Genomic DNA, 18,497 nt, shown 5'->3' with positions numbered 1-18,497 from the left:
TCCTGCTGAGCGTAACCGGAGGAATCTTTCATCATCACCCACTTCTTGAGCAAGTTGACAGAGCCTAGGGATTAGACCTTCTAAGTTGAACATGTGTGTATTGTCACTCTGATTTTGATCAAACATGTTACAAACAGATAAAATTCAACAAATTGGAGGCAATGAATGAAAATAAAAAAAAAATTAAGGTAACTGTGAATCGGTGAATCCTATAAAGCTCAAATGAACAAGTAGCTTGTAAATGGAACATGTAACTATGTTGAAAATATTGCTTCATCGGATATACATTTATATGTACACTCAGCATACCTGGCAACTTATACAGTAAACAAGAGTATTGCAACCCAAGATCTGCATTTCTTCCTGCCTTGTTTGCTCAAAAAGAGTTTGGACAATGCTTAACAAGCTACTAGAAAATAGGGGCCTACAAAAATGTGGTATAGTTTCAGGAAATGTATCAAAAAACAAAAGAGAGAAGATATTTCTTCGGTGTAAAAACAAATCAGTCGAGGGAATAAGACATGAAGGAAAGAAGACTTCTGACGATTAAGACAAGCATTAAGGAAAAGAAAGAAGGAAGGGTAGTCTGGCACAACTAGAAAGCATGCCTCTAGGATTTCTCCTGGAGATATGAATTTAAAGAAATAAATCATGGTATATAATTAACCAGATTATGCAGCTCTACTTTTCTATCGTGAAGAATATATAACTTACATCTGCTCCTTACATGATGAAAGAAGTTTCTTGTAAACACATAGTACTACTTTAACTGATCCAACATTTCCATTTCGCAAATCTTTGTAACATTTTTGCTCAAGGTACTCCGTAATCTGTCAAAAGGAAAGACCGGAGGACGTGAGAATCAGATAAAGATGCTTCAAATGTCACTGTAGCAAATGACAGACGGATCAGTTCTTTCATGCCAATTAACTCATTTTCAACCCGATGATTAAAAGTGAAATTTTAAGTATATGGATGATGCTGAAGTCGTAAAACTGAATCCAATCATTCCAGAAATTTGCATAGTCATGAGTAATACATTACAGTAGCCAATAAATCAGTACCTACAAATCTACAGCTAGTATAGATAGACTATCATCCATATTTATCATAAGCAACCAATGGCAAATATAGAATTGTGCCTACCTTCGGAATTCGTAAAGGGTTCCTTGATGCATATTCACAAAGCTTGTCAATTTTTCTATAATTTGGCTCAGCTTCCTGCCAAACCAAAACATGTTTATCCATTCAAACCTTTACATTTTCTTACATAATCTTTCTTTTTTGTGGTGCTAAGCCCCAGTCGCCGAATTCATTAGAAAAAATTTACACGAGAGTGCAGAGCAAAAGACATGGATTCACGTCCACAACCAAACTAGAAGTGAAATTGCTGAGACTAAAAATGACAACTACTAAGACATGGCTTCCCCCACAACATTGAAGTTCCTTTCTACCAAATCCACACTTCAAAACCACCCTAATTTTTTCATCCCATAAGGAACAACCGAAAGATCTAATAATCTATAGATATCACACAACAGAAGTTTAGCAAATGAGACCAACAACATTACCAGCTCCTCATTACCACAAGAACAACTCTAAGAAACATAAAGCGACGAAGAAAGCACAACTTAATGAATCATGAACTGGAAAATTCACCTGATTACGAGGGAAAATCTCAGAAAGCATCTTCTTGTAGCGTTTCACGGGCTGTCTTGACCTTGCTCTCAATGAAGGACAAAAGCAACAGAGGCTACAACAGACAGGCAAAACCCGTCTGGACATAACCCCCATTTTCTCCGGTGGTTCAAGCCCTCTTCTCTGTTGTTCGTCAAAGACAAAGTTAACAGCTTGTTCAAGTCTCGAATTCAGAATGTAATTGAAAAAAAAAACATGACTTCATCAGAGCATTAAGGGAAAAAGGAGAGAAAGATCGGTTCTTGAGATAAATATCTTATCCTAGCTAAGTAGCAGAGTGAAAAGGATCAAGCAGAAAGCAAATAGTTTCGACAGATTCTTGATTTCGCATTCAGAAGCTGCAGACCTGAATTGAAAATTAGAATTTTTCTGGGAAAACTCTGCGAGTAAGAAGATTGTACCCAGCTGTGCGACCCAAAGAGAGCCCTAAATTAGCATCTAGCTGACGAGATCGCGATCTGGAGCAGCCTGAACCCCGAAACGGAATGTCGAAAATTCGACGAACAAAAGAAGATTGAGTAATCAAATCAAGAAAGCTTCTTGATCAACGAAATCAACACAAACAAACAAAAAAACACGCAACATCGTATAGATTCGAACGGTTTCGCATAAATTAATCAGAGAAATAGAATAGAATGAGAAAAAGATATGGAGATTAACCAGGACGAGGGAAAAATACGGAAGGAAAAGTTATCCCGCTCGCCCTCTCAGAAGTGGGGGGGTGGGCATCTGCTCGTCTTTCTTATCATTAAATCAAACTTCAAAATTGTCCCTCTCTCCGCCATTAATGCCGGAAAAGTGTAAGCCAAGAGAATATTACGAAATTACCCTCCTTGCGTGTTTTGTCTTTCCTTTTTTGAACGTTTTTCTTATATTAGCCCGGCCATAATTGCCTGTGGTGTAAATTGGTATTTTGACAATCTCCCAAGTCGGTTCAGTAGTAAAAAGGTGAATTTTTTTTTTATAATTCTATAGAATTCCGATTGGTATAAAATATTCAAGAAGAATGTTTACTGATACAATTTACATCTCAACGACAAAAAAAAAAACATTACATACTTGTATTAGATTCTCAAAGCCTGCCTGTAGAAAACGGACAGCTTCCCGACTTCATTGCGAGATAAGGGTAAATGCCCTTAAAAAATGCATGCATGCATGCAAGAGGGCTCACCATGAACACATCTAGACATTGAGCCAGCCACGTAAGAAAACAGTCTGATCAGCATCAAGACAACTAGACAAGGGCAAGGAGATGCAGAGCATACGAAGAATCTTGCATCAACAAGTCTAATCAGGAAACTACTCGAGCTCCACATGATGATTTAAGGAAAATATCATCTTTGGTTTCCACATTTACCTAATGATTTTACTCGCCAGTTCCATACTTTCTCATATCCACTACAACCGTATAGTTCCTCCAAAGGAAGTTGAAGTTCTCTACCGATCATCTATAGATTTTATGTTGTAGCGCCCCGCCAGATCCTGAGCCACCCTATCGACGATAAGTCTATCAATCATCGAATACTTCTTGTAATGGGTCTTCAGATTCTCAAACTGTTGCTGTGCCAGCTTCTCTTCCGACAACAGCTGATTCTGAAAATGGGAAAGTAGGCAAAACATAACCCAAACATATTCAGAAGAGCAACCATGTCAGAAATGACATGACATTGTGTATATATGTATAGGTTAAACAGAGCCACCTTGAGCAGAAACGAGGCTTCAGCACTATGTTTATGCACAAGCCGTTTCAATTCCTTCGACTTTCTGAGATCAGGATCACTAGGTTCAATCCACCTGCAAAAAATCTGTCTCCTGGGCTTCTTCGGATGCTCATTGAACATCTCAGGCTTAGCGGCACGAGCTCTGACAGGCCTAGGCATCCCACCAACCATGAAAGGAAACTGTGTCAGCGTCCCGATCACAGCATTGGCAATAGACTCGCTTTCCATCTCCACAAGAGCAGTCATCGGAAGCTCCTTCAGACCCAAATAGTTTGGGATCAACTGGACACTCTTGACGATCCCAAACTGATCGAATGCTGTCCGAAAAACCGATTCTGTGACATTTGGCGTAAGGATGTCAATGCACACAGTTCGCTTCACCTTCTCCAGAAACGCCTGATACTCCGCTTCTTCAGGAGAAGCCATGTATGTATATCTTAAGCATTCACAGGGAAATAAAGCGAAAGGGAAAGCTATTAACAATAGAAACTCCAACGAATGCGAATGTAGAACATATCTTGCAACAAAATCCAGCGAATCGATAATCGAGCGATAACTCCCGAGATTCAATCAGGAGTCATGCAATAAGATGGGAATTACAAAACAGAAAACAAAATCAGTACGAATGAGTAGAAACAATATCAACGATTTCCTAAACCCTGAAGAATCTAGGGTTTCATTCTCTCGCCAGCGAATTCACAAATCTCATAAAGATAAAACGATCTGGGTTTAATGAGTAAAGCATAGAATCATCGAGAGATTAACCAAGAAATTGTGAGGTTACCAGAATTTTCTCAGAACAGATGATCCTCGGGAGCACTGGCAAATCGTCTTCTTCCTGAGAAAACAAACGGGTAAGTCGGTGAGTGCAGAGAAAGTACCTTGTATATTCGAAAACTGCTATCTGAAAGTACCTCGGGAACATCCCTAACACTATCTGCTAGGTTCCTCCTACAACCAGGCATGTATTCCATCATTCACCTAGAATATTCACAAACTGTATAAAATGAAATGTAGTAATTATTCGCATCTAATATCGAAATAATCCAAGATGGAACAGTTCGAACATTGTGCAACAGCCACTCTCTTGCTTGGCTGCTCAACTCGTAATCTACATGCTTTCTGAAAGTTAGAACCCAAAGGAGAAAGCCACATACCCGTCGAGCAAAATAATGGAAATTTCGAACAAAACCCTAGAAACTAAAGCTGGAAGAGAACAGTTCGACAAAACTTGAGGCTTCGGCCGGGAGCGAGAGACCATAGAACAGAGCGTTCTCCATAGATAACTTCAGAGACTATTTAAGCGATTGCATTAGCCTAAGAGCTCAACGAAACAATTAACCCATCGATGAACAGAGGGAATGCGAAAGCGATCAGACATAGCAGAGATCGATGAGAGCATAGAGTCGACAAACCATAAGATTTCAGGAGAAAGCGAGAGCGAGAATGAAAGAGTAATTGGAGACTTCAGAACTTGCAAATCAGTAAGAATGAATAGAAACGATATCATCGATTTCCTAAACCCTGAACAATCTAGGGTTTCATTCTCCCGCCAGCGAATTCCCGATTCTCATAGAGATAAAACAATCTGGGTTTATCGAGAAAAGCATAGAATCATCGAGACGAGAGATTAACCAAGAAATTGTGAGGTTACCAGAATTTTCCCGGAACCGATGAACCTCGGGAGCACCGGCGAATCGTCTTCCCCCTGACGAAACAAACGGACTTTTTTTTTATCTATTGTTTTTTAATGCCGTGTTAATAACTTTATACTCTTTATCATAATTAACATAGTTTTTTTAAAATCTAATTAATAATTCCCTTAATTGTCATTTGTCGTTTTTTCCGCTGATTAATAAAAAATATAAAGATATATTGAATGAAACTAAATAATAATCAAATTAAAACGGTTAAACATGTCAATGATAATAATTTTGTTCATTGATTTCTTCTCACTTTGTTGTTATAGGTGGTCGTAAAAATTTAAAGATAATGATGGACTCATTTGAAGCCGGATCACCAATGAAATATCATGGACGGTTACACCATTTTTTTTATTATGTAGATCAATAAATTATAGAAAACTATTCGAATTGGTTTTGTAGTCATATTTACAATAAAGATTGTAGGCATTTATTATAACGATTGATGATCCAATTGTAGTGATTGGTTGATAATTATTGTCGTTCAAAAATTTCAGATGAAAAACTATTGGTTTTATTTTCATACTTACTTTCTTGTGATTATTTTCAATAACGATCAATTATTGCGACGGAGAGCGAGAGTTCATGTTCTACCGGAATCCCAGCGCCGACATGCTACTCCGCCCCGATGAACTCAACCTCGAGCTCATCAGATCCGTACGTACAAATTTCACACTCTCTCGATGTTCCCGAAATGTTGATCCCGATTCCACCCTCGTGATCTTCTGAATAACTGTTTTCCCTAGATTTTGACGAGATCTAAGAGAGAAATTCAGGATTTGAATTTCTAGAAAAGCCTTAGGGGACTCTGATAAATTTCACGGGTAGTGACGATGTTCGTCTCTGATCTCATTGTCGTTTCCTTGTTTTTGCCTCGAGAGAGGGTCCATATGGTTCAATTCAAAACATCAACCTTCATGAAAATATCAGTCTTTTTCTTTGTTTTCTCTAATTGATAAATGTGCAAGTGCTGCACTCTGTGTTACAACAAAGACAAAATTCTATCTTTTTTATTTTGGTCCCATGATTCTTTTGGACTTTGTTGACGTGAATACGAGAATTGGTTTATTTTACATGAAATCTCGTTTTGTCCTTTCCGTCCTGGTTCTGAATATATATATATATATATATATAATCAACAAATAAATTTGACTTAATTTTTTAAATTTAAATATTTTTTTGTTAAAAAAAAGTTAAATATTAGTAAAATTGATCCAAACCAAACGTGCTACCAAATTCATTTCCAATGTTAAGGGGTGCATGAAGACATTGCTGATCTGTCATGTCCAGGACACCTTATCGAGTAATTAAAACCCTATATTATGTCTTAAATTATGAATTAACTGAAAATACTTTTAGCTCTTTGTTGTTATTTTTGCAACAAAACGGTAGAAATGAATTCTTATTTATTTGGAATTATTTTTTATTTCATGGAACTAAAATTTCATAAACAAATTTGGTTTAGTCTATTCAAAACTCTTTTCTATATTAAAATAAATAATTAATTAACAACTTTCAAAGGCGCAGCAGTCGCCCCGAGTGGCATTCACCTCCTGCGGCTGCAGTTGTGTTTAAATAATAGAAATTCGACATTCTTGATTTACTTAATTATTAGAATTGAAGAATTGGTAATTTTTAATTAAAAAAACTTTTTGAAGAGTTTTCATATTATTTATTTAAATAAAACGTGCGTCATGTAACTAAAATTCTGATGGACTACAAATGTTGTCCGAAACAAGAATGGCTTAGACGTTGAGACACTGTTTCTAAATTATTATTTGGATTTACTTACCAATTTTAAACTATTAATTTTGCAATTAAATCCGTCTAATGATATTTGCTTTTTTGTTTATGCAGTGTCTATTCAACGCAATCCAAAAATTAAGCCTTAAAAAATCTATAGATTATGTCTTTTCCTATATTAAAGCGAATTTTAATTAGATAGAAAAGATTTGCTGATCTGTTTTTTCATTTAATTAGTCGTGAATAATCATATTATTGTTTATTCCATAAGTAAGCTCTCTTCTTTAAAAATCCCCAACATTTTCTCTCCACCAACAAATATAACACCCAAACCAATCTCTCTCTCTCTCTCTCTCCTATTTTCGTGTTCCAAAGTTGAGAAGACAGAGCTTTTTGGCTAAGGTTTTCTGGTTGGTTGTTGTCTGTTAACTTCACCTGAATTGCGAGCCTTGCCCTAATCGGGACTCTAAGAAGCCAAGGAGGGGGTCACATTATTCTCTTCCCCTCGATCGCTTTCTTCCAACGCAAGAAACAAACCCTAATGGATGCAGCCGAGCTAAAACGGGTTTTCCAGATGTTCGACAAGAACGGGGACGGTCGGATCACCAAGAAAGAGCTGAGCGAATCGATCCAAAACCTCGGAATCTACATACCCGACAAGGAGCTGACGCAAATCATAGAGAAGATCGATGTGAACGGAGATGGGTGCGTGGACATGGACGAGTTCGGGGAGCTTTACAAGTCGATAACGGGGGAGGAAGACGAAGACGAGGAAGAGGAGGACATGAAGGAAGCATTCAACGTGTTTGACCAGAACGGAGATGGGTTCATCACGGTCGAGGAACTGAAGTCTGTCTTGTCTTCCTTGGGGCTCAAGCAAGGCAAGACCTTGGAAGATTGCCGGAAGATGATAATGCGAGTGGACGTTGATGGCGATGGTAGGGTTAATTACACAGAGTTTAGACAAATGATGAAAGGTGGCGGTTTTAGCGCTTTGTCCTAATCTTACTTTCCCAAATCTCGTTCATCTCTTAATCTTTATCATTTAGAAAGGAAAAAAAACATAATTATCAAGAGTTTACTTTTAGATTAATTTCCAATATTATCCTTTTTTTTTTTACATAATTATTCCAAATTACCAACTGCTTGTCTCGAGCGATATTGTCGCCATGTTCGTCTCCAATTTTTTTTGTTTTTAAATCGAAAGATGTTAATCACGAATGAGACATCCATGTAAAAACAGTGAAATCAAGATTAGTGCATTGTCTGTTTATGCTGGGAATGTGTTGCTTGTATGTATGTGTTTTCGTTTTGTAATGTATATGGCTTCATATGTAAATGTAATCCAAGTTTTTTTTTTGAGTAATTTCTAATTTGTTCTACATCACTATATATATTGATGGATGTAAATATATACTAATCCCTTATATATATATATATACATATATATGTATGTGTACATAAACACACACTAATTAAGAGATATTGTTCAACATTTAATGGCTCGATGTCTTGAGACAAACAATTTCAATTGTGGTAAATTGTTTTTTTCTTGGTCACGGTGACATTTTCTTTAATTTATTCCATTAAATTAAATGGACTCTTGCCGTTACTGGCAGTGATTGGTTCATACCGGTTTAAGACGTCTCTGATTGGGTGGAGATCGACGGTCCAATAATTGAACCGGTTTCGGTTCGGTTTTCAACTTGGGAATGAAACTCACAGCTCTGCCACTACTCGTTGTCAGCATTTACAAATATGGCACTATACAAATCTACACAACCCTTGAAGGTTTTCTCAGTCCTCTCCCTCTCCCTGGAGTCCCGCTCTCCGCCGCCGATTAAAGGTTCGTTTGTCGGATCCTCCCCTCTGTTTCTCGATAAGGATGTGAAGTTAAACTCTGCTAAATATGGGTTTGGTGTTCACAACCTGAGATGCCTTGCCCTTGTTTTGATTATTGTATCGATGGTGGGTTTGTTGATTCATATATTGTTCTTGATCTTTGTCTGTTTTGTAAGAGATCTCATTCTCCATTTCAACAGTATTCGTTGATTTGGATGTTCTATGTGTAATTAAACGGTGGTCTTCTGCAGATCACAAAGGCCGGAAACCCTAGAAATCGCCTGAAGCTCACAGGGAAGAGAAAAAATGGCGTGCACCGTAGATTTCAGGAATCTCGACGAGGGTTTCGGCGGCAAAACCTACAAGCGAAAGCGCGAATGCCAGGAATCTTCCATCGCCGCCGCTGAGACAGCTACCAATGTCGGCGCATCTATGGACATCGATGACGGTGCTGGACCCGCGATGCCTCCCTCCAAGCGGAGCGCTGTCGCTTCCTCCGAAGATCCGGACAAGCCAATGCCGGTCGGAAGACCGACATACGACGGCGTGATCGCCGGAAAAGTTTCTGGGAGGAAGTGGAAGCAGCTGCGAACGCACCGTTCGTCGGCGGTTCAGGTGAGGAGCAAGGGGCCGAGCCTGGAGGAGCGGCAGAGGCAGAAGGAGATTAAGAGAGCGTACAAGGAGAGGATGAACGAGCTAAAGGAAGAGATCAGGAGGAACAAGATGGAGAAGAGGAAGATAAGGGAGGAGAGGGAGAAGAGGAAGAAGGAGAACATCCTGAGATCGGGGACCAAGTTGCAGAAGATCACAAACCCTAACACATTGAAGAAAATCGCCAAGTCTAAGCAGAAGAAGCTTCTCAAGGTTGTTTCCTGACGAGCTTCTCGGCGGCAACAAGAAGAGCAACAAGAGTCAGTGTTTTCCCTGCTATCTCGAGGCAAGTTCTGGTTATTTCCATTTCCTTTTCGAAGATTATATATACTCTTGGCAAGATGAATACCATAGTCTTTGTTTTCTCTGCATGTTTGAGTAGTAGCTTACAAGTGGAAAGAAATCTCAACATTGTAGAAATTATTAGTTTTGACTTGAGACCCACTTGAAGGGCCGACTTGGTTCAACCGTAAAACCATTTACTGTAGCGTATGAGGTCGCGAGTTCGAATCCATCTCTCTGCATTAAAATGTAGAGGTAAGGTGGCCTAGTATATTTCCTTCCCCAACACCTCCACTAGATGGGGATACGAATTGGGTTGGTCATTTGACTTGAGACCTACTTGCTATCAGTAACTGAGGGATGCAAATTCAAGGAAGAAATTGCAGATATAAGCTTCCATATGATCTGAGAGCTCTAACTATAGCTTTAATATGTTGAATCTGAGAGCTCCGAAAGACTTGTCTTGGGCTTCCTCTTCGATGCCGCCTTGTCCTGAAACTGATACAGTGTTCCCATTGTAAGAATCTTTCCTGTTTTACTGGATTGCCTCAGATGGATTGTTGCCGACCGGTCGGTCGAGATTGTTTGATAGAAGCTCGCCATTGTAACCAGTGTTGATAGCGTTGGACAACCCTAAAGCCTAAAAGCACTTCTCAGAAATGGTGTATATCTTTGGACAACCCCAAAACCCTAAACCTAGATGAAGTTGTCATTTCTCACCAGTGTCCATAAACCCTAAATGCGCTGTCAAGAATGGTGTATATCTTCGGTGGTTTTACACAATGGCAGCCTAAGATGAAATAGAACCCCAACTGTTAATATTCTTGTTTGTTGGCGGGAAAAAAAATAGAGGCTGGGGCGGAAATGGTTCCACGTAGCATGAAAATTACGTAACGAGTAAGCCGACAAGTGCCAATTACTGCAGATCTATCGAATTTATCCTTCCACGTGATTCGCCTCTTTTGTCAATCGGATCTTGTCTGCATTAACTAGATTTTGTCTTTTACCGGAATAAACCGAATCTAAGATTATTTGGACAGCAATAATCGTTCTCGTCGTTTGAAATCAAAGTCAGAGACTTTGGTCTCTTTACCCTTTCTACACGTTCCTATAGAGGTCCAGGAAATTTATTTCCATATGAGATTTCTACAGCCCGCAATTCATTGAAAGAATTCACCAAACTCAGAACACAAAAATAAAGACTGACCAAAATTATTTCGATAATAGAAATAACCGACACGTTTAAGTTATTTCTCAGGCATAATTTAAAATTACAGAGTCGTCTCCCTGACGAGGTCGTCCAAGTTATTGTAGGAGCTCCCACCTTCTTTAATGGCGTTAAGACCTTTCTCCCTCAGCTTCATGAACTCCAACCTCTCTGGCAGGTCCTCCTTCACCGACTCTACCAGGACTCGGGCGAGTTCTTCCGGGTCAGGCACAGATTCCCTGTTCTCGCCGGCGCGCACGGCGGCGCGTAGCTCGTCCACGAGCAGCTTCGTGTTGTAGAAATGGTCGGCTTGCATCGGCCACGCAAGTAGCACAACTCCTCCGACCAAACCTTCGAGCACCGACCCCCAACCCAGGTGAGTCAGATACGATCCGACAGCCCGGTGATTCAGAATCATCGACTGTGGGGCCCATCCCCTGATTACCAGCCCCTTACCCGCCACTCTCTCCTCAAATCCCGCTGGTATCACGTCCTCTCCGGCGTCGGCGTCCTGGGAATCGCCGGAGATCTTCTTGGCGGCATCTCTAACGGCCCAGATGAACCTCACGCCGCTTCTCTCAAGCGCCGCCGCCAACGCCGCCGTCTGCTGCTTCGTCAGCCGGATCTGGCTCCCGAAACCGACGTAGACGACGGAGTTCTCGCCGGAGGAGTCGAGCCACGCAGTGACCTTCTCCGAGGGGACGGAGCTCCGTCCTCCGCGGTCGACGCCGGAGTTCACCGGAAGCAGAGGCCCCACTGTCCAGACTCGGTGGTGGGTCATGAACTTGGCTTTCACAGTCTCAACGTACTGAGTCTCGAGCTCGTAGAACGAGTTCACGACGAGTCCGTAACTCGCGGTGGTGGCGGATTCGAGATCGTCGAAGAATCCTCTGTCTTCCTGAGCCCACATGGTGGCAACTGAGTGAGCATTGATGGGCAAGAAACAGATCGACTTGAGAGAGAACTCGTCGGCGAGTTTGTTGATCCACGGACTGAGAAAGGAGCTCCCGACGATGGCGGCGGGGAGATCCGACGGCGGTTGACGGCGGAGCCAGTCGGAGAGTGGGTCCCGGAGGCCGGAGAGGGCTTCGAGCATGTGGGGCAAGGCCTGAAGCGGGAGTTGCTGAAGGCTCTCGACGCCGGAGGGAATCAAAGGGTGGGAAGGGAAGGGCAAGATCAGGGTTCTAAGATTTTCCGGCGAGTGGAGTCGCCGGAGAGGGTCGACGTACGTCGAGTTATTAGGGGTGACGACGACGGTGACCACGGCGCCACGGAAGAGGAGCTGGTGGGTGAGGTCGAGATGGGGGAGCATGTGGCCAGACTGTGGAAATGGTATCACCAGGACATGTGGCTTCTCGTTCTTGTTATTCTCCATGACCGCTATACGTGTTTTTTCTTTTCCGGTGATTATTTTATTTGAACCGTTGAGAGGATAAATAAGAGAGAATTCTTGGCATTGGGATCTAAGTAATGCATGGCTTTATATAAAATGGGTTCGTGTTATGGAACGGCAGAGCGGGGGTAGGTACCATTTTTTAAAGAGATTTTATATGGCCCGACAGACAAACTGTTTATTATTATTATTATTATTATTTGCAATAAGTTTTTTATTATATTTACGTATGCAATATACAGGACATGTATTTTACACTGGACTTACTCAAGCCAAAAATATTAAGTTATAGAATTCGTACCGGAGTAGCTGCGTATTTAAATCCGTTATCCGCGGATAAATGGATACCCGATCTTATGGGTATCCGAAAAACGGATATTCGACACCTAACGAAAACGAAAATGAGTATTAAAAACTAGAATACCCGTCATATGGGTTCAGATTCGGATTTTACATATTGAAATAACGGATACCCGCGGGTACCCGTATATATATTAAAATTACAAAATTAATCTTATATTTTTAATATAATTTCGAAAATATTTAGGTTATTTTTACTTACCTTTAGGATTATATATTGGATTTTCAAGTTTCGATAGATTCAACTTCAAATTATTGTGTATTTTTGAAAATGTTTCTAGGATTCTATGCATATTATTATATTTTAAGAATTTTCAAACTTAAAAATATATTTTTGGAATAAAATATGTATATTTTTATTGATTATTTGATTTAATTTGATATTGTTTATTATTTTATATACGGTACGGGTACTCGCGGGTATCCGTCTTTTAGTTATGGATATCCGTTGGACGGGTATCCGGATGTTGTGAGATAGAGACAGAGATAACATTTCTCTAAAATCTACGAAGACGAAAACGAAGACATGTATCTCCAAAAACATAGGTACCGACCCGTACCCAACCCTAGTTCATAATGGTCCGAACAGAGATTTTATGGTGCTTGATTTTGCGTTGTAATACATTCTTTTCCGTAACATGTCAAATTCAAAATGTGTAGTGTAATTTGAAAATTTTATCGTTTTTGTTTTTGATTTTGATCGGAGTCGGACCAACAATCAGTTTGGTTTAAAATTGAATTAATTTCGGTTTGTTCCGGTTTAGCTTATGGTATGTGTTGTTGGCCAACATTTGCTTAAACCCCACATCTCGACCGGTGGTTAGACTCAGAGCAACGGACACAAATCCCCAAATCTTCATCGTCCATCGCCCTAAGCTCCAATTTCAGAATCCACAAACTCGCGAGATCTTTCATAATTTCCCCATCGCCGCATCTCCATCTGGGTCGTTCTCTCATCCTCCTGAATTTGTGCAACCCTAAAGTTCTCGCCTTTAGTTTATGTAAATCGAGAAAGGTAATCCCTTTCTATCCCTTCCCCCTTCCGTTATATTTCGATTGTTTGCAACAGCTCCTTTATTTGATTATCTGGTTTTGCCTCCTGCGGTTGATTCGGAAATAAAATATATGGGTTCACTCGTGTACGCCCAATCAGTTCTCTCGGTGTGTTGAACAATTTAGTCTTGGCTTAATTTACAATTTTATCAAACCCCTTTTCAGTATATTAAGAATTGGGTTCAATAGTATCTGGGTTTCAGATCAAGATTTAGACAAGAGAACCTCTTGTTTTTGTCCAAAGTCAAGTTCCATAAAGAAAAATTCAATAATATCTGGGTTTCAGATCAAGATTTAGACAAATGAACCTCCTGTTTTTGTCCAAAGTTCAAGTCCCATAAAGAAAAACTGCTTCTTGTGCCCGCGGAAGACTCTGTGTTTGGATTCCCACCTTGCAATGTTCTGCAGGCAGTGTCTTTGAGAGCTAAATGCATATATGATGCATTGTGCAAGTGTGTATACATATGTATGCTTTGATGTGTGTACCCCATGTATGTGCAAGTGCATAGATTGGATGGATATGTATGTATATTAACTAGTTGAGAGGATGATATTGTTCTTATGATGTTGTTGATTATGTACTATACAGCAAGTTGCTCTTTGTCCAACTTTAGAATGTAAGCTATTGTATGTTTGTTATCCAATACTCAGTTGCACACAAATATACTGTGAGCTAAAATTTCGAGCTTAGAATGCCGATTTTGATTTTCTTAAAGAAGCGGCAAGTCTTCACATTTCCGTTTACAGTTGGAAGCTAAGACTTGTGGTGGTGCATAGGTTGGCAATGGGAAGAGAACAGAACCCTGGCTTGAAGATTCTTTGGATCTGGACTTTCGGCACTGCTGCCAGTATCATTCTCTCTCTGTCGCCCTTAATTTGTGTATATATTTGTATTCGTATATCTCTATATACCCGTGACTGTTACCATCTGTGGATGGATGAGATAATGTATGTACTGAACCGAATCATCTACTTGCTTGTGTGCAGTTCTGGTGACAAATGTTGTTCGTACCAGGTTACGGGACATGGAAGCGATGATGAACCAGGGGCAAAGACCGGATCAGAACCAGAGAGAGAGCGGAAATGCCCCCGAGTCTGATTCTGTCTTAACGGACGGAATAATATTGTCAGAATCAGATCGAGAGATTGCAGAAGAACTCAAATGAGGAACCTCCTGATCCGGTCCTGTTATCTTCACCATTAACTCTTTGTCTCCCAATCCAAGGATTCAAGAAACTTGGAATGTGTTTTTTTGGTTGGCTTTAGAATTAGGATTCCAGATGATTCTGGAATAACATTCTGAATATGAAGTTTTGTGCTTCAAGCAAGAAGCTTGAACTTGAGCAGAGTGTGCGCTTTGTTGGTTCCTGTTTTGATTATGAAGAAGAGAGCTTAGACCATTGTAATGTTGTGGCCAACTCTGAAATTTTTATTCCAAACTACACTAATAAATGTTTATTATTATTATTATTATTGAATGGGAGACTTGGCAAACCGGTTGAGGTGTTAGGTGCATAGAATTTTTCCATATAAAAATAAATATCTAAGAATTAGCAGTTTTGACAAAAAAATATATATATATATCCAAGGAATGCTATTAAATTGGTATTTGTCATTAATATTATCAAAATTGTATTTAGCGATTTGTCTTTTGACCAACATAATATTAGCATAATCGTCTATAAAAAGTACGCTATTTATAATTAGGAAATTCCACGTGGAAAAGGAAAAATTCTGATCCTTTTTAATTACACACACGAATTTACATATTTATTTTTCAAAATTTTGGGTGAAAATTATTTTCCTTATTCTTTTTCTTTTGTAAATTCTATATGCATTTTAATTTGAAGAAAAAATCACATCTAAATACCTCAACTTTTACAAAAATTTCACGTAAATAAATAAACTATAAAATTTTTATATAAATAACTGAACTTTTCCAAAATCTTATATAAATATTTATATTTTTGAAAAATTCTCAAATAAATCCAAAATACGCTAATAATACCATCTATTTTTATTTAAAAAATATTTAAAATTTGTATTTATTTGAAATTTTTTAAAATTTAAATATTTATATAAATTTTTTAAAAAAATCCAGTTATTTATATGTTATTTTCCTTAATTTGAATTATCTTTTTATCATCTGATTTTCTCCCCTTAAACTGGCCCACCCCTACTCTCCACCAACCCCCCGTTCCCTATATAACTCTTCTTCTTGATCTTCTTCTTCCTCTCCGATTGATCTCATCGTAATGGCTTCCAACAGCGAAAAGGGTCTCGTCGTGAGCTTCGGCGAGATGCTCATCGACTTCGTCCCCACTGTCTCCGGAGTCTCCCTCGCTGATGCCCCCGGCTTCCTCAAGGCTCCCGGCGGCGCCCCCGCCAACGTCGCCATCGCCGTCGCGCGTCTCGGCGGACGTGCCGCCTTCGTCGGAAAGCTCGGTGACGACGAGTTTGGCCATATGTTGGCCGGGATCCTGAGGAAGAACTGCGTCGCCGATCAGGGCATCAACTTCGACAAAGGAGCCAGGACGGCTCTCGCGTTCGTCACCCTCCGATCCGACGGAGAGCGAGAGTTCATGTTCTACCGGAATCCCAGCGCCGACATGCTACTCCGCCCCGATGAACTCAACCTCGAGCTCATCAGATCCGTACGTACAAATTTCACACTCTCTCGATGTTCCCGAAATGTTGATCCCGATTCCACCCTCGTGATCTTCTGAATAACTGTTTTCCCTAGATTTTGACGAGATCTAAGAGAGAAATTCAGGATTTGAATTTCTAGAAAAGCCTTAGGGGACTCTGATAAATTTCACGGGTAGTGACGATGTTCGTCTCTGATCTCATTGTCGTTTCCTTGTTTTTGCCTCGAGAGAGGGTCCATATGGTTCAATTCAAAACATCAACCTTCATGAAAATATCAGTCTTTTTCTTTGTTTTCTCTAATTGATAAATGTGCAAGTGCTGCACTCTGTGTTACAACAAAGACAAAATTCTATCTTTTTTATTTTGGTCCCATGATTCTTTTGGACTTTGTTGACGTGAATACGAGAATTGGTTTATTTTACATGAAATCTCGTTTTGTCCTTTCCGTCCTGGTTCTGAGAGAAGCCTTGGAAATATCTGGAGTTGAAATGAAAGGGTATCTTTCTGATATTTTGCCTTTTACATTAGTTTCTGTAGCCCTACTCTTCATTTGTTTATTGTTTCATGTAGAACTCGTGCTCTTTAATTTCTATTTCAAGATGTCAATACTATGATCTTCTTATATGATGATCCAGAGAGCATGTGCATATATGTTGTGAAGCTTTCTTTTTCTATTTGTGTCTGAAATGTCATGTGGGAATAATTTCAAGTTGGAAATTTTAGCCTAAAACAGGGGAGGAGAAAAAAAAAAAGGTTCTCTTTAAAGTTAATCTTATGGCTCCCACCCCTTGCTTTCTTCGGAAAGCTTATAATGATTGACCCCCCATTGTGATAATACAATATGATTGATCAAAACGGAAGAAGATAGAAAAATAAGGGTCCTACTTTAATTACTCCATGCGGGGTTTGGTTAATTGTTTGAATTTTGAATTTTTTTGAGGTGATTAGTGGTCTGATGAGCTACACAAAAGCTGGGGTTTCTTATCAATCTGGAATCTTTTGCAGGCAAAAGTTTTCCATTACGGATCAATAAGCTTGATAGTGGAGCCATGTAGGTTGGCTCATTTGAAGGCAATGGAAGTCGCCAAAGAAGCCGGAGCTCTTCTTTCCTACGACCCGAACCTCAGGGAAGCTCTATGGCCTTCGGCCGACGAAGCCCGGGAGCAGATAATGAGCATTTGGGACAAGGCTGACATCATCAAGGTCAGCGATGTCGAGCTTGAGTTCCTCACTGGCAGCAACAAGATCGACGATGAGACCGCCTTGTCCCTTTGGCATCCCAGCTTGAAGCTCTTGCTCGTCACTCTCGGCGAAAAGGGTTGTCGGTATTACACCAAGGTATGATCGAGAAACTTGTTCGTATTCATATCATCACCTGTGTTGTATGTGATTTGCTTGGTACATTTGGTTTGGAACGAGGGAAGCATTAGAAAATTGTCTGTTTGTTGTTTGCCATTTTGGTCGGGTCCATTAGTTAATACCAAAACGATGCCAGATTTTCTTATCACTTTATGTTCATTGTTTTGGAGAAGGATGCAACAAATTTTATCTATTGATTAGAAAGGCAAGTGCAATGTCAAAGGGTGTAATGCATTTGATCAACTTGGTCTTCTTCGGGATATTTTTGGGTGGGGTTTAAGGTTAGGTCAATTGATCTCAACCACTGCCGTTTAAATTCTTATTCAGATATCATTAACTTGATCATATGGGGACGCCAACGTTGTGACCTTTAAGGTTTTTTTGTTATCTTGTAGAGCCTTGATCATCAAGAACCATGCTGATAATGGACTAATTGGAAAAGAAATGCTAATGAATGTAACATTTTGAATAAAGATAAATGCTTTTGCATTGTTCCTCGTTACTGATTCAGATCTGAGTCACAAGAATCATAGTGATTATTTGTTCTGAACGTCATTAGTTTTGCCGCTTCGCAAACTCTGAGTGTCCTTTTTCTTGTTGCTTACGAAAAACTGTAGAATTTTCATGGATCCATTGATCCATTCCATGTGGACACGGTGGATACGACCGGAGCTGGAGATTCTTTTGTTGGCGCTCTTTTAACCAAGATCGTCGACGATCAATCCATCCTTGAGGTAACCAGAACTCGTCATCTGGACATAAACAACCTGATATGCAAACCCGTATATATATATATATATATATATATATATATATATATATATATATATTCAGCT

General features: G+C 39.7%; 7 protein-coding genes across 18 annotated transcripts in view; 4 read left to right on the top strand and 3 right to left on the bottom strand.

Annotated features, from left to right (window-relative positions):
- LOC104826204 overlaps positions 1-2,448 on the bottom strand; it is an 8,433-nt gene extending 5,985 nt beyond the window's left edge. Inside the window, exons 1-7 of one of the 5 annotated variants that reach the window (XM_010558792.1) lie at positions 2,359-2,448; positions 2,099-2,166; positions 1,660-1,822; positions 1,147-1,221; positions 715-830; positions 310-424; positions 4-108 (exon numbers count right to left, since the gene is read on the bottom strand). In XM_010558792.1, coding sequence (XP_010557094.1) covers positions 4-108; positions 310-424; positions 715-830; positions 1,147-1,221; positions 1,660-1,794 — 546 coding nt within the window. In that variant the 5' untranslated portion in view covers positions 1,795-1,822; positions 2,099-2,166; positions 2,359-2,448. Of the gene's footprint in view, positions 1-3; positions 109-309; positions 425-714; positions 831-1,146; positions 1,222-1,659; positions 1,823-2,098; positions 2,167-2,358 lie in introns of those variants that run through there. The other 4 variants (XM_010558794.1, XM_010558793.1, XM_010558797.1 and 1 more) reach the window with 4 other exon arrangements.
- Positions 2,449-2,865: 417 nt separating this feature from the next.
- LOC104826203 lies at positions 2,866-5,153 on the bottom strand. 7 transcript variants are annotated; one of them, XM_010558787.1, is made up of 5 exons: positions 5,074-5,153; positions 4,334-4,400; positions 4,204-4,257; positions 3,399-3,855; positions 2,866-3,291 (listed from the first exon to the last, which is right to left on the bottom strand). In XM_010558787.1, exons 4-5 carry the CDS (start codon positions 3,843-3,845, stop codon positions 3,136-3,138), a joined length of 603 nt encoding a protein of 200 aa, XP_010557089.1. In that variant the 5' UTR covers positions 3,846-3,855; positions 4,204-4,257; positions 4,334-4,400; positions 5,074-5,153; the 3' UTR covers positions 2,866-3,135. The 7 variants fall into 7 exon arrangements, with proteins under 7 accessions (XP_010557089.1, XP_010557093.1, XP_010557092.1 ...); XM_010558791.2 differs by having other exon boundaries at positions 4,334-4,370; positions 5,074-5,104; XM_010558790.2 differs by lacking the exon at positions 5,074-5,153 and adding an exon at positions 4,487-5,023.
- A 2,145-nt stretch (positions 5,154-7,298) lies between these two features.
- LOC104826202 (calmodulin-like protein 7) lies at positions 7,299-7,915 on the top strand. The gene has a single exon (XM_010558782.2). The coding sequence runs from the start codon at positions 7,407-7,409 to the stop codon at positions 7,866-7,868; it is 462 nt and encodes a 153-aa protein (XP_010557084.1). The 5' UTR covers positions 7,299-7,406; the 3' UTR covers positions 7,869-7,915.
- A 717-nt stretch (positions 7,916-8,632) lies between these two features.
- LOC104826200 (chromatin assembly factor 1 subunit A) lies at positions 8,633-9,805 on the top strand. Its single transcript, XM_010558780.1, has 2 exons — positions 8,633-8,711; positions 8,959-9,805. Exon 2 carries the CDS (start codon positions 9,014-9,016, stop codon positions 9,581-9,583), a length of 570 nt encoding a protein of 189 aa, XP_010557082.1. The 5' UTR covers positions 8,633-8,711; positions 8,959-9,013; the 3' UTR covers positions 9,584-9,805.
- A 984-nt stretch (positions 9,806-10,789) lies between these two features.
- On the bottom strand, positions 10,790-12,348 carry LOC104826199 (UDP-glycosyltransferase 89C1). Its single transcript, XM_010558779.2, has one exon. The coding sequence runs from the start codon at positions 12,220-12,222 to the stop codon at positions 10,912-10,914; it is 1,311 nt and encodes a 436-aa protein (XP_010557081.1). The 5' UTR covers positions 12,223-12,348; the 3' UTR covers positions 10,790-10,911.
- A 1,066-nt stretch (positions 12,349-13,414) lies between these two features.
- Positions 13,415-15,111, top strand: LOC109117253. 2 transcript variants are annotated; one of them, XM_019204061.1, is made up of 3 exons: positions 13,415-13,615; positions 14,431-14,501; positions 14,641-15,111. In XM_019204061.1, exons 2-3 carry the CDS (start codon positions 14,438-14,440, stop codon positions 14,817-14,819), a joined length of 243 nt encoding a protein of 80 aa, XP_019059606.1. In that variant the 5' UTR covers positions 13,415-13,615; positions 14,431-14,437; the 3' UTR covers positions 14,820-15,111. The 2 variants fall into 2 exon arrangements, with proteins under 2 accessions (XP_019059606.1, XP_019059607.1); XM_019204062.1 differs by having other exon boundaries at positions 14,401-14,501.
- Positions 15,112-15,880: 769 nt separating this feature from the next.
- The window catches only part of LOC104826198 (probable fructokinase-1), a 3,625-nt gene continuing 1,008 nt past the window's right edge, over positions 15,881-18,497 (top strand). Inside the window, exons 1-3 of the mRNA XM_010558778.1 lie at positions 15,881-16,307; positions 17,308-17,640; positions 18,279-18,395. Coding sequence (XP_010557080.1) covers positions 15,909-16,307; positions 17,308-17,640; positions 18,279-18,395 — 849 coding nt within the window. The 5' untranslated portion in view covers positions 15,881-15,908. The remainder of the gene's footprint in view (positions 16,308-17,307; positions 17,641-18,278; positions 18,396-18,497) is intronic.

Source organism: Tarenaya hassleriana, unplaced genomic scaffold (assembly GCF_000463585.1).
Source record: "Tarenaya hassleriana unplaced genomic scaffold, ASM46358v1 Cleome5, whole genome shotgun sequence".
NCBI classification, from domain to species: Eukaryota; Viridiplantae; Streptophyta; class Magnoliopsida; order Brassicales; family Cleomaceae; genus Tarenaya; species Tarenaya hassleriana.
Note: the sequence above shows the minus strand (reverse complement) of the source record. Positions and strands in the feature narration are given on the sequence as shown.

Excerpts from the sequence above, each read along its gene's own strand:
- LOC104826202 (XM_010558782.2), top strand. The coding sequence starts at position 7,407 with ATGGATGCAGCCGAGCTAAAACGGGTTTTCCAGATGTTCGACAAGAAC.
- LOC104826200 (XM_010558780.1), top strand. The coding sequence starts at position 9,014 with ATGGCGTGCACCGTAGATTTCAGGAATCTCGACGAGGGTTTCGGCGGC.
- LOC109117253 (XM_019204061.1), top strand. The coding sequence starts at position 14,438 with ATGGGAAGAGAACAGAACCCTGGCTTGAAGATTCTTTGGATCTGGACT. Across the intron at positions 14,502-14,640 it reads GACTTTCGGCACTGCTGCCA|TTCTGGTGACAAATGTTGTT; the intron begins GTATCATTCTCT and ends GCTTGTGTGCAG.
- LOC104826203 (XM_010558784.1), bottom strand. The coding sequence starts at position 3,845 with ATGGCTTCTCCTGAAGAAGCGGAGTATCAGGCGTTTCTGGAGAAGGTG. Across the intron at positions 3,292-3,398 it reads AAGCCTCGTTTCTGCTCAAG|AATCAGCTGTTGTCGGAAGA; the intron begins GTGGCTCTGTTT and ends TCCCATTTTCAG.
- LOC104826199 (XM_010558779.2), bottom strand. The coding sequence starts at position 12,222 with ATGGAGAATAACAAGAACGAGAAGCCACATGTCCTGGTGATACCATTT.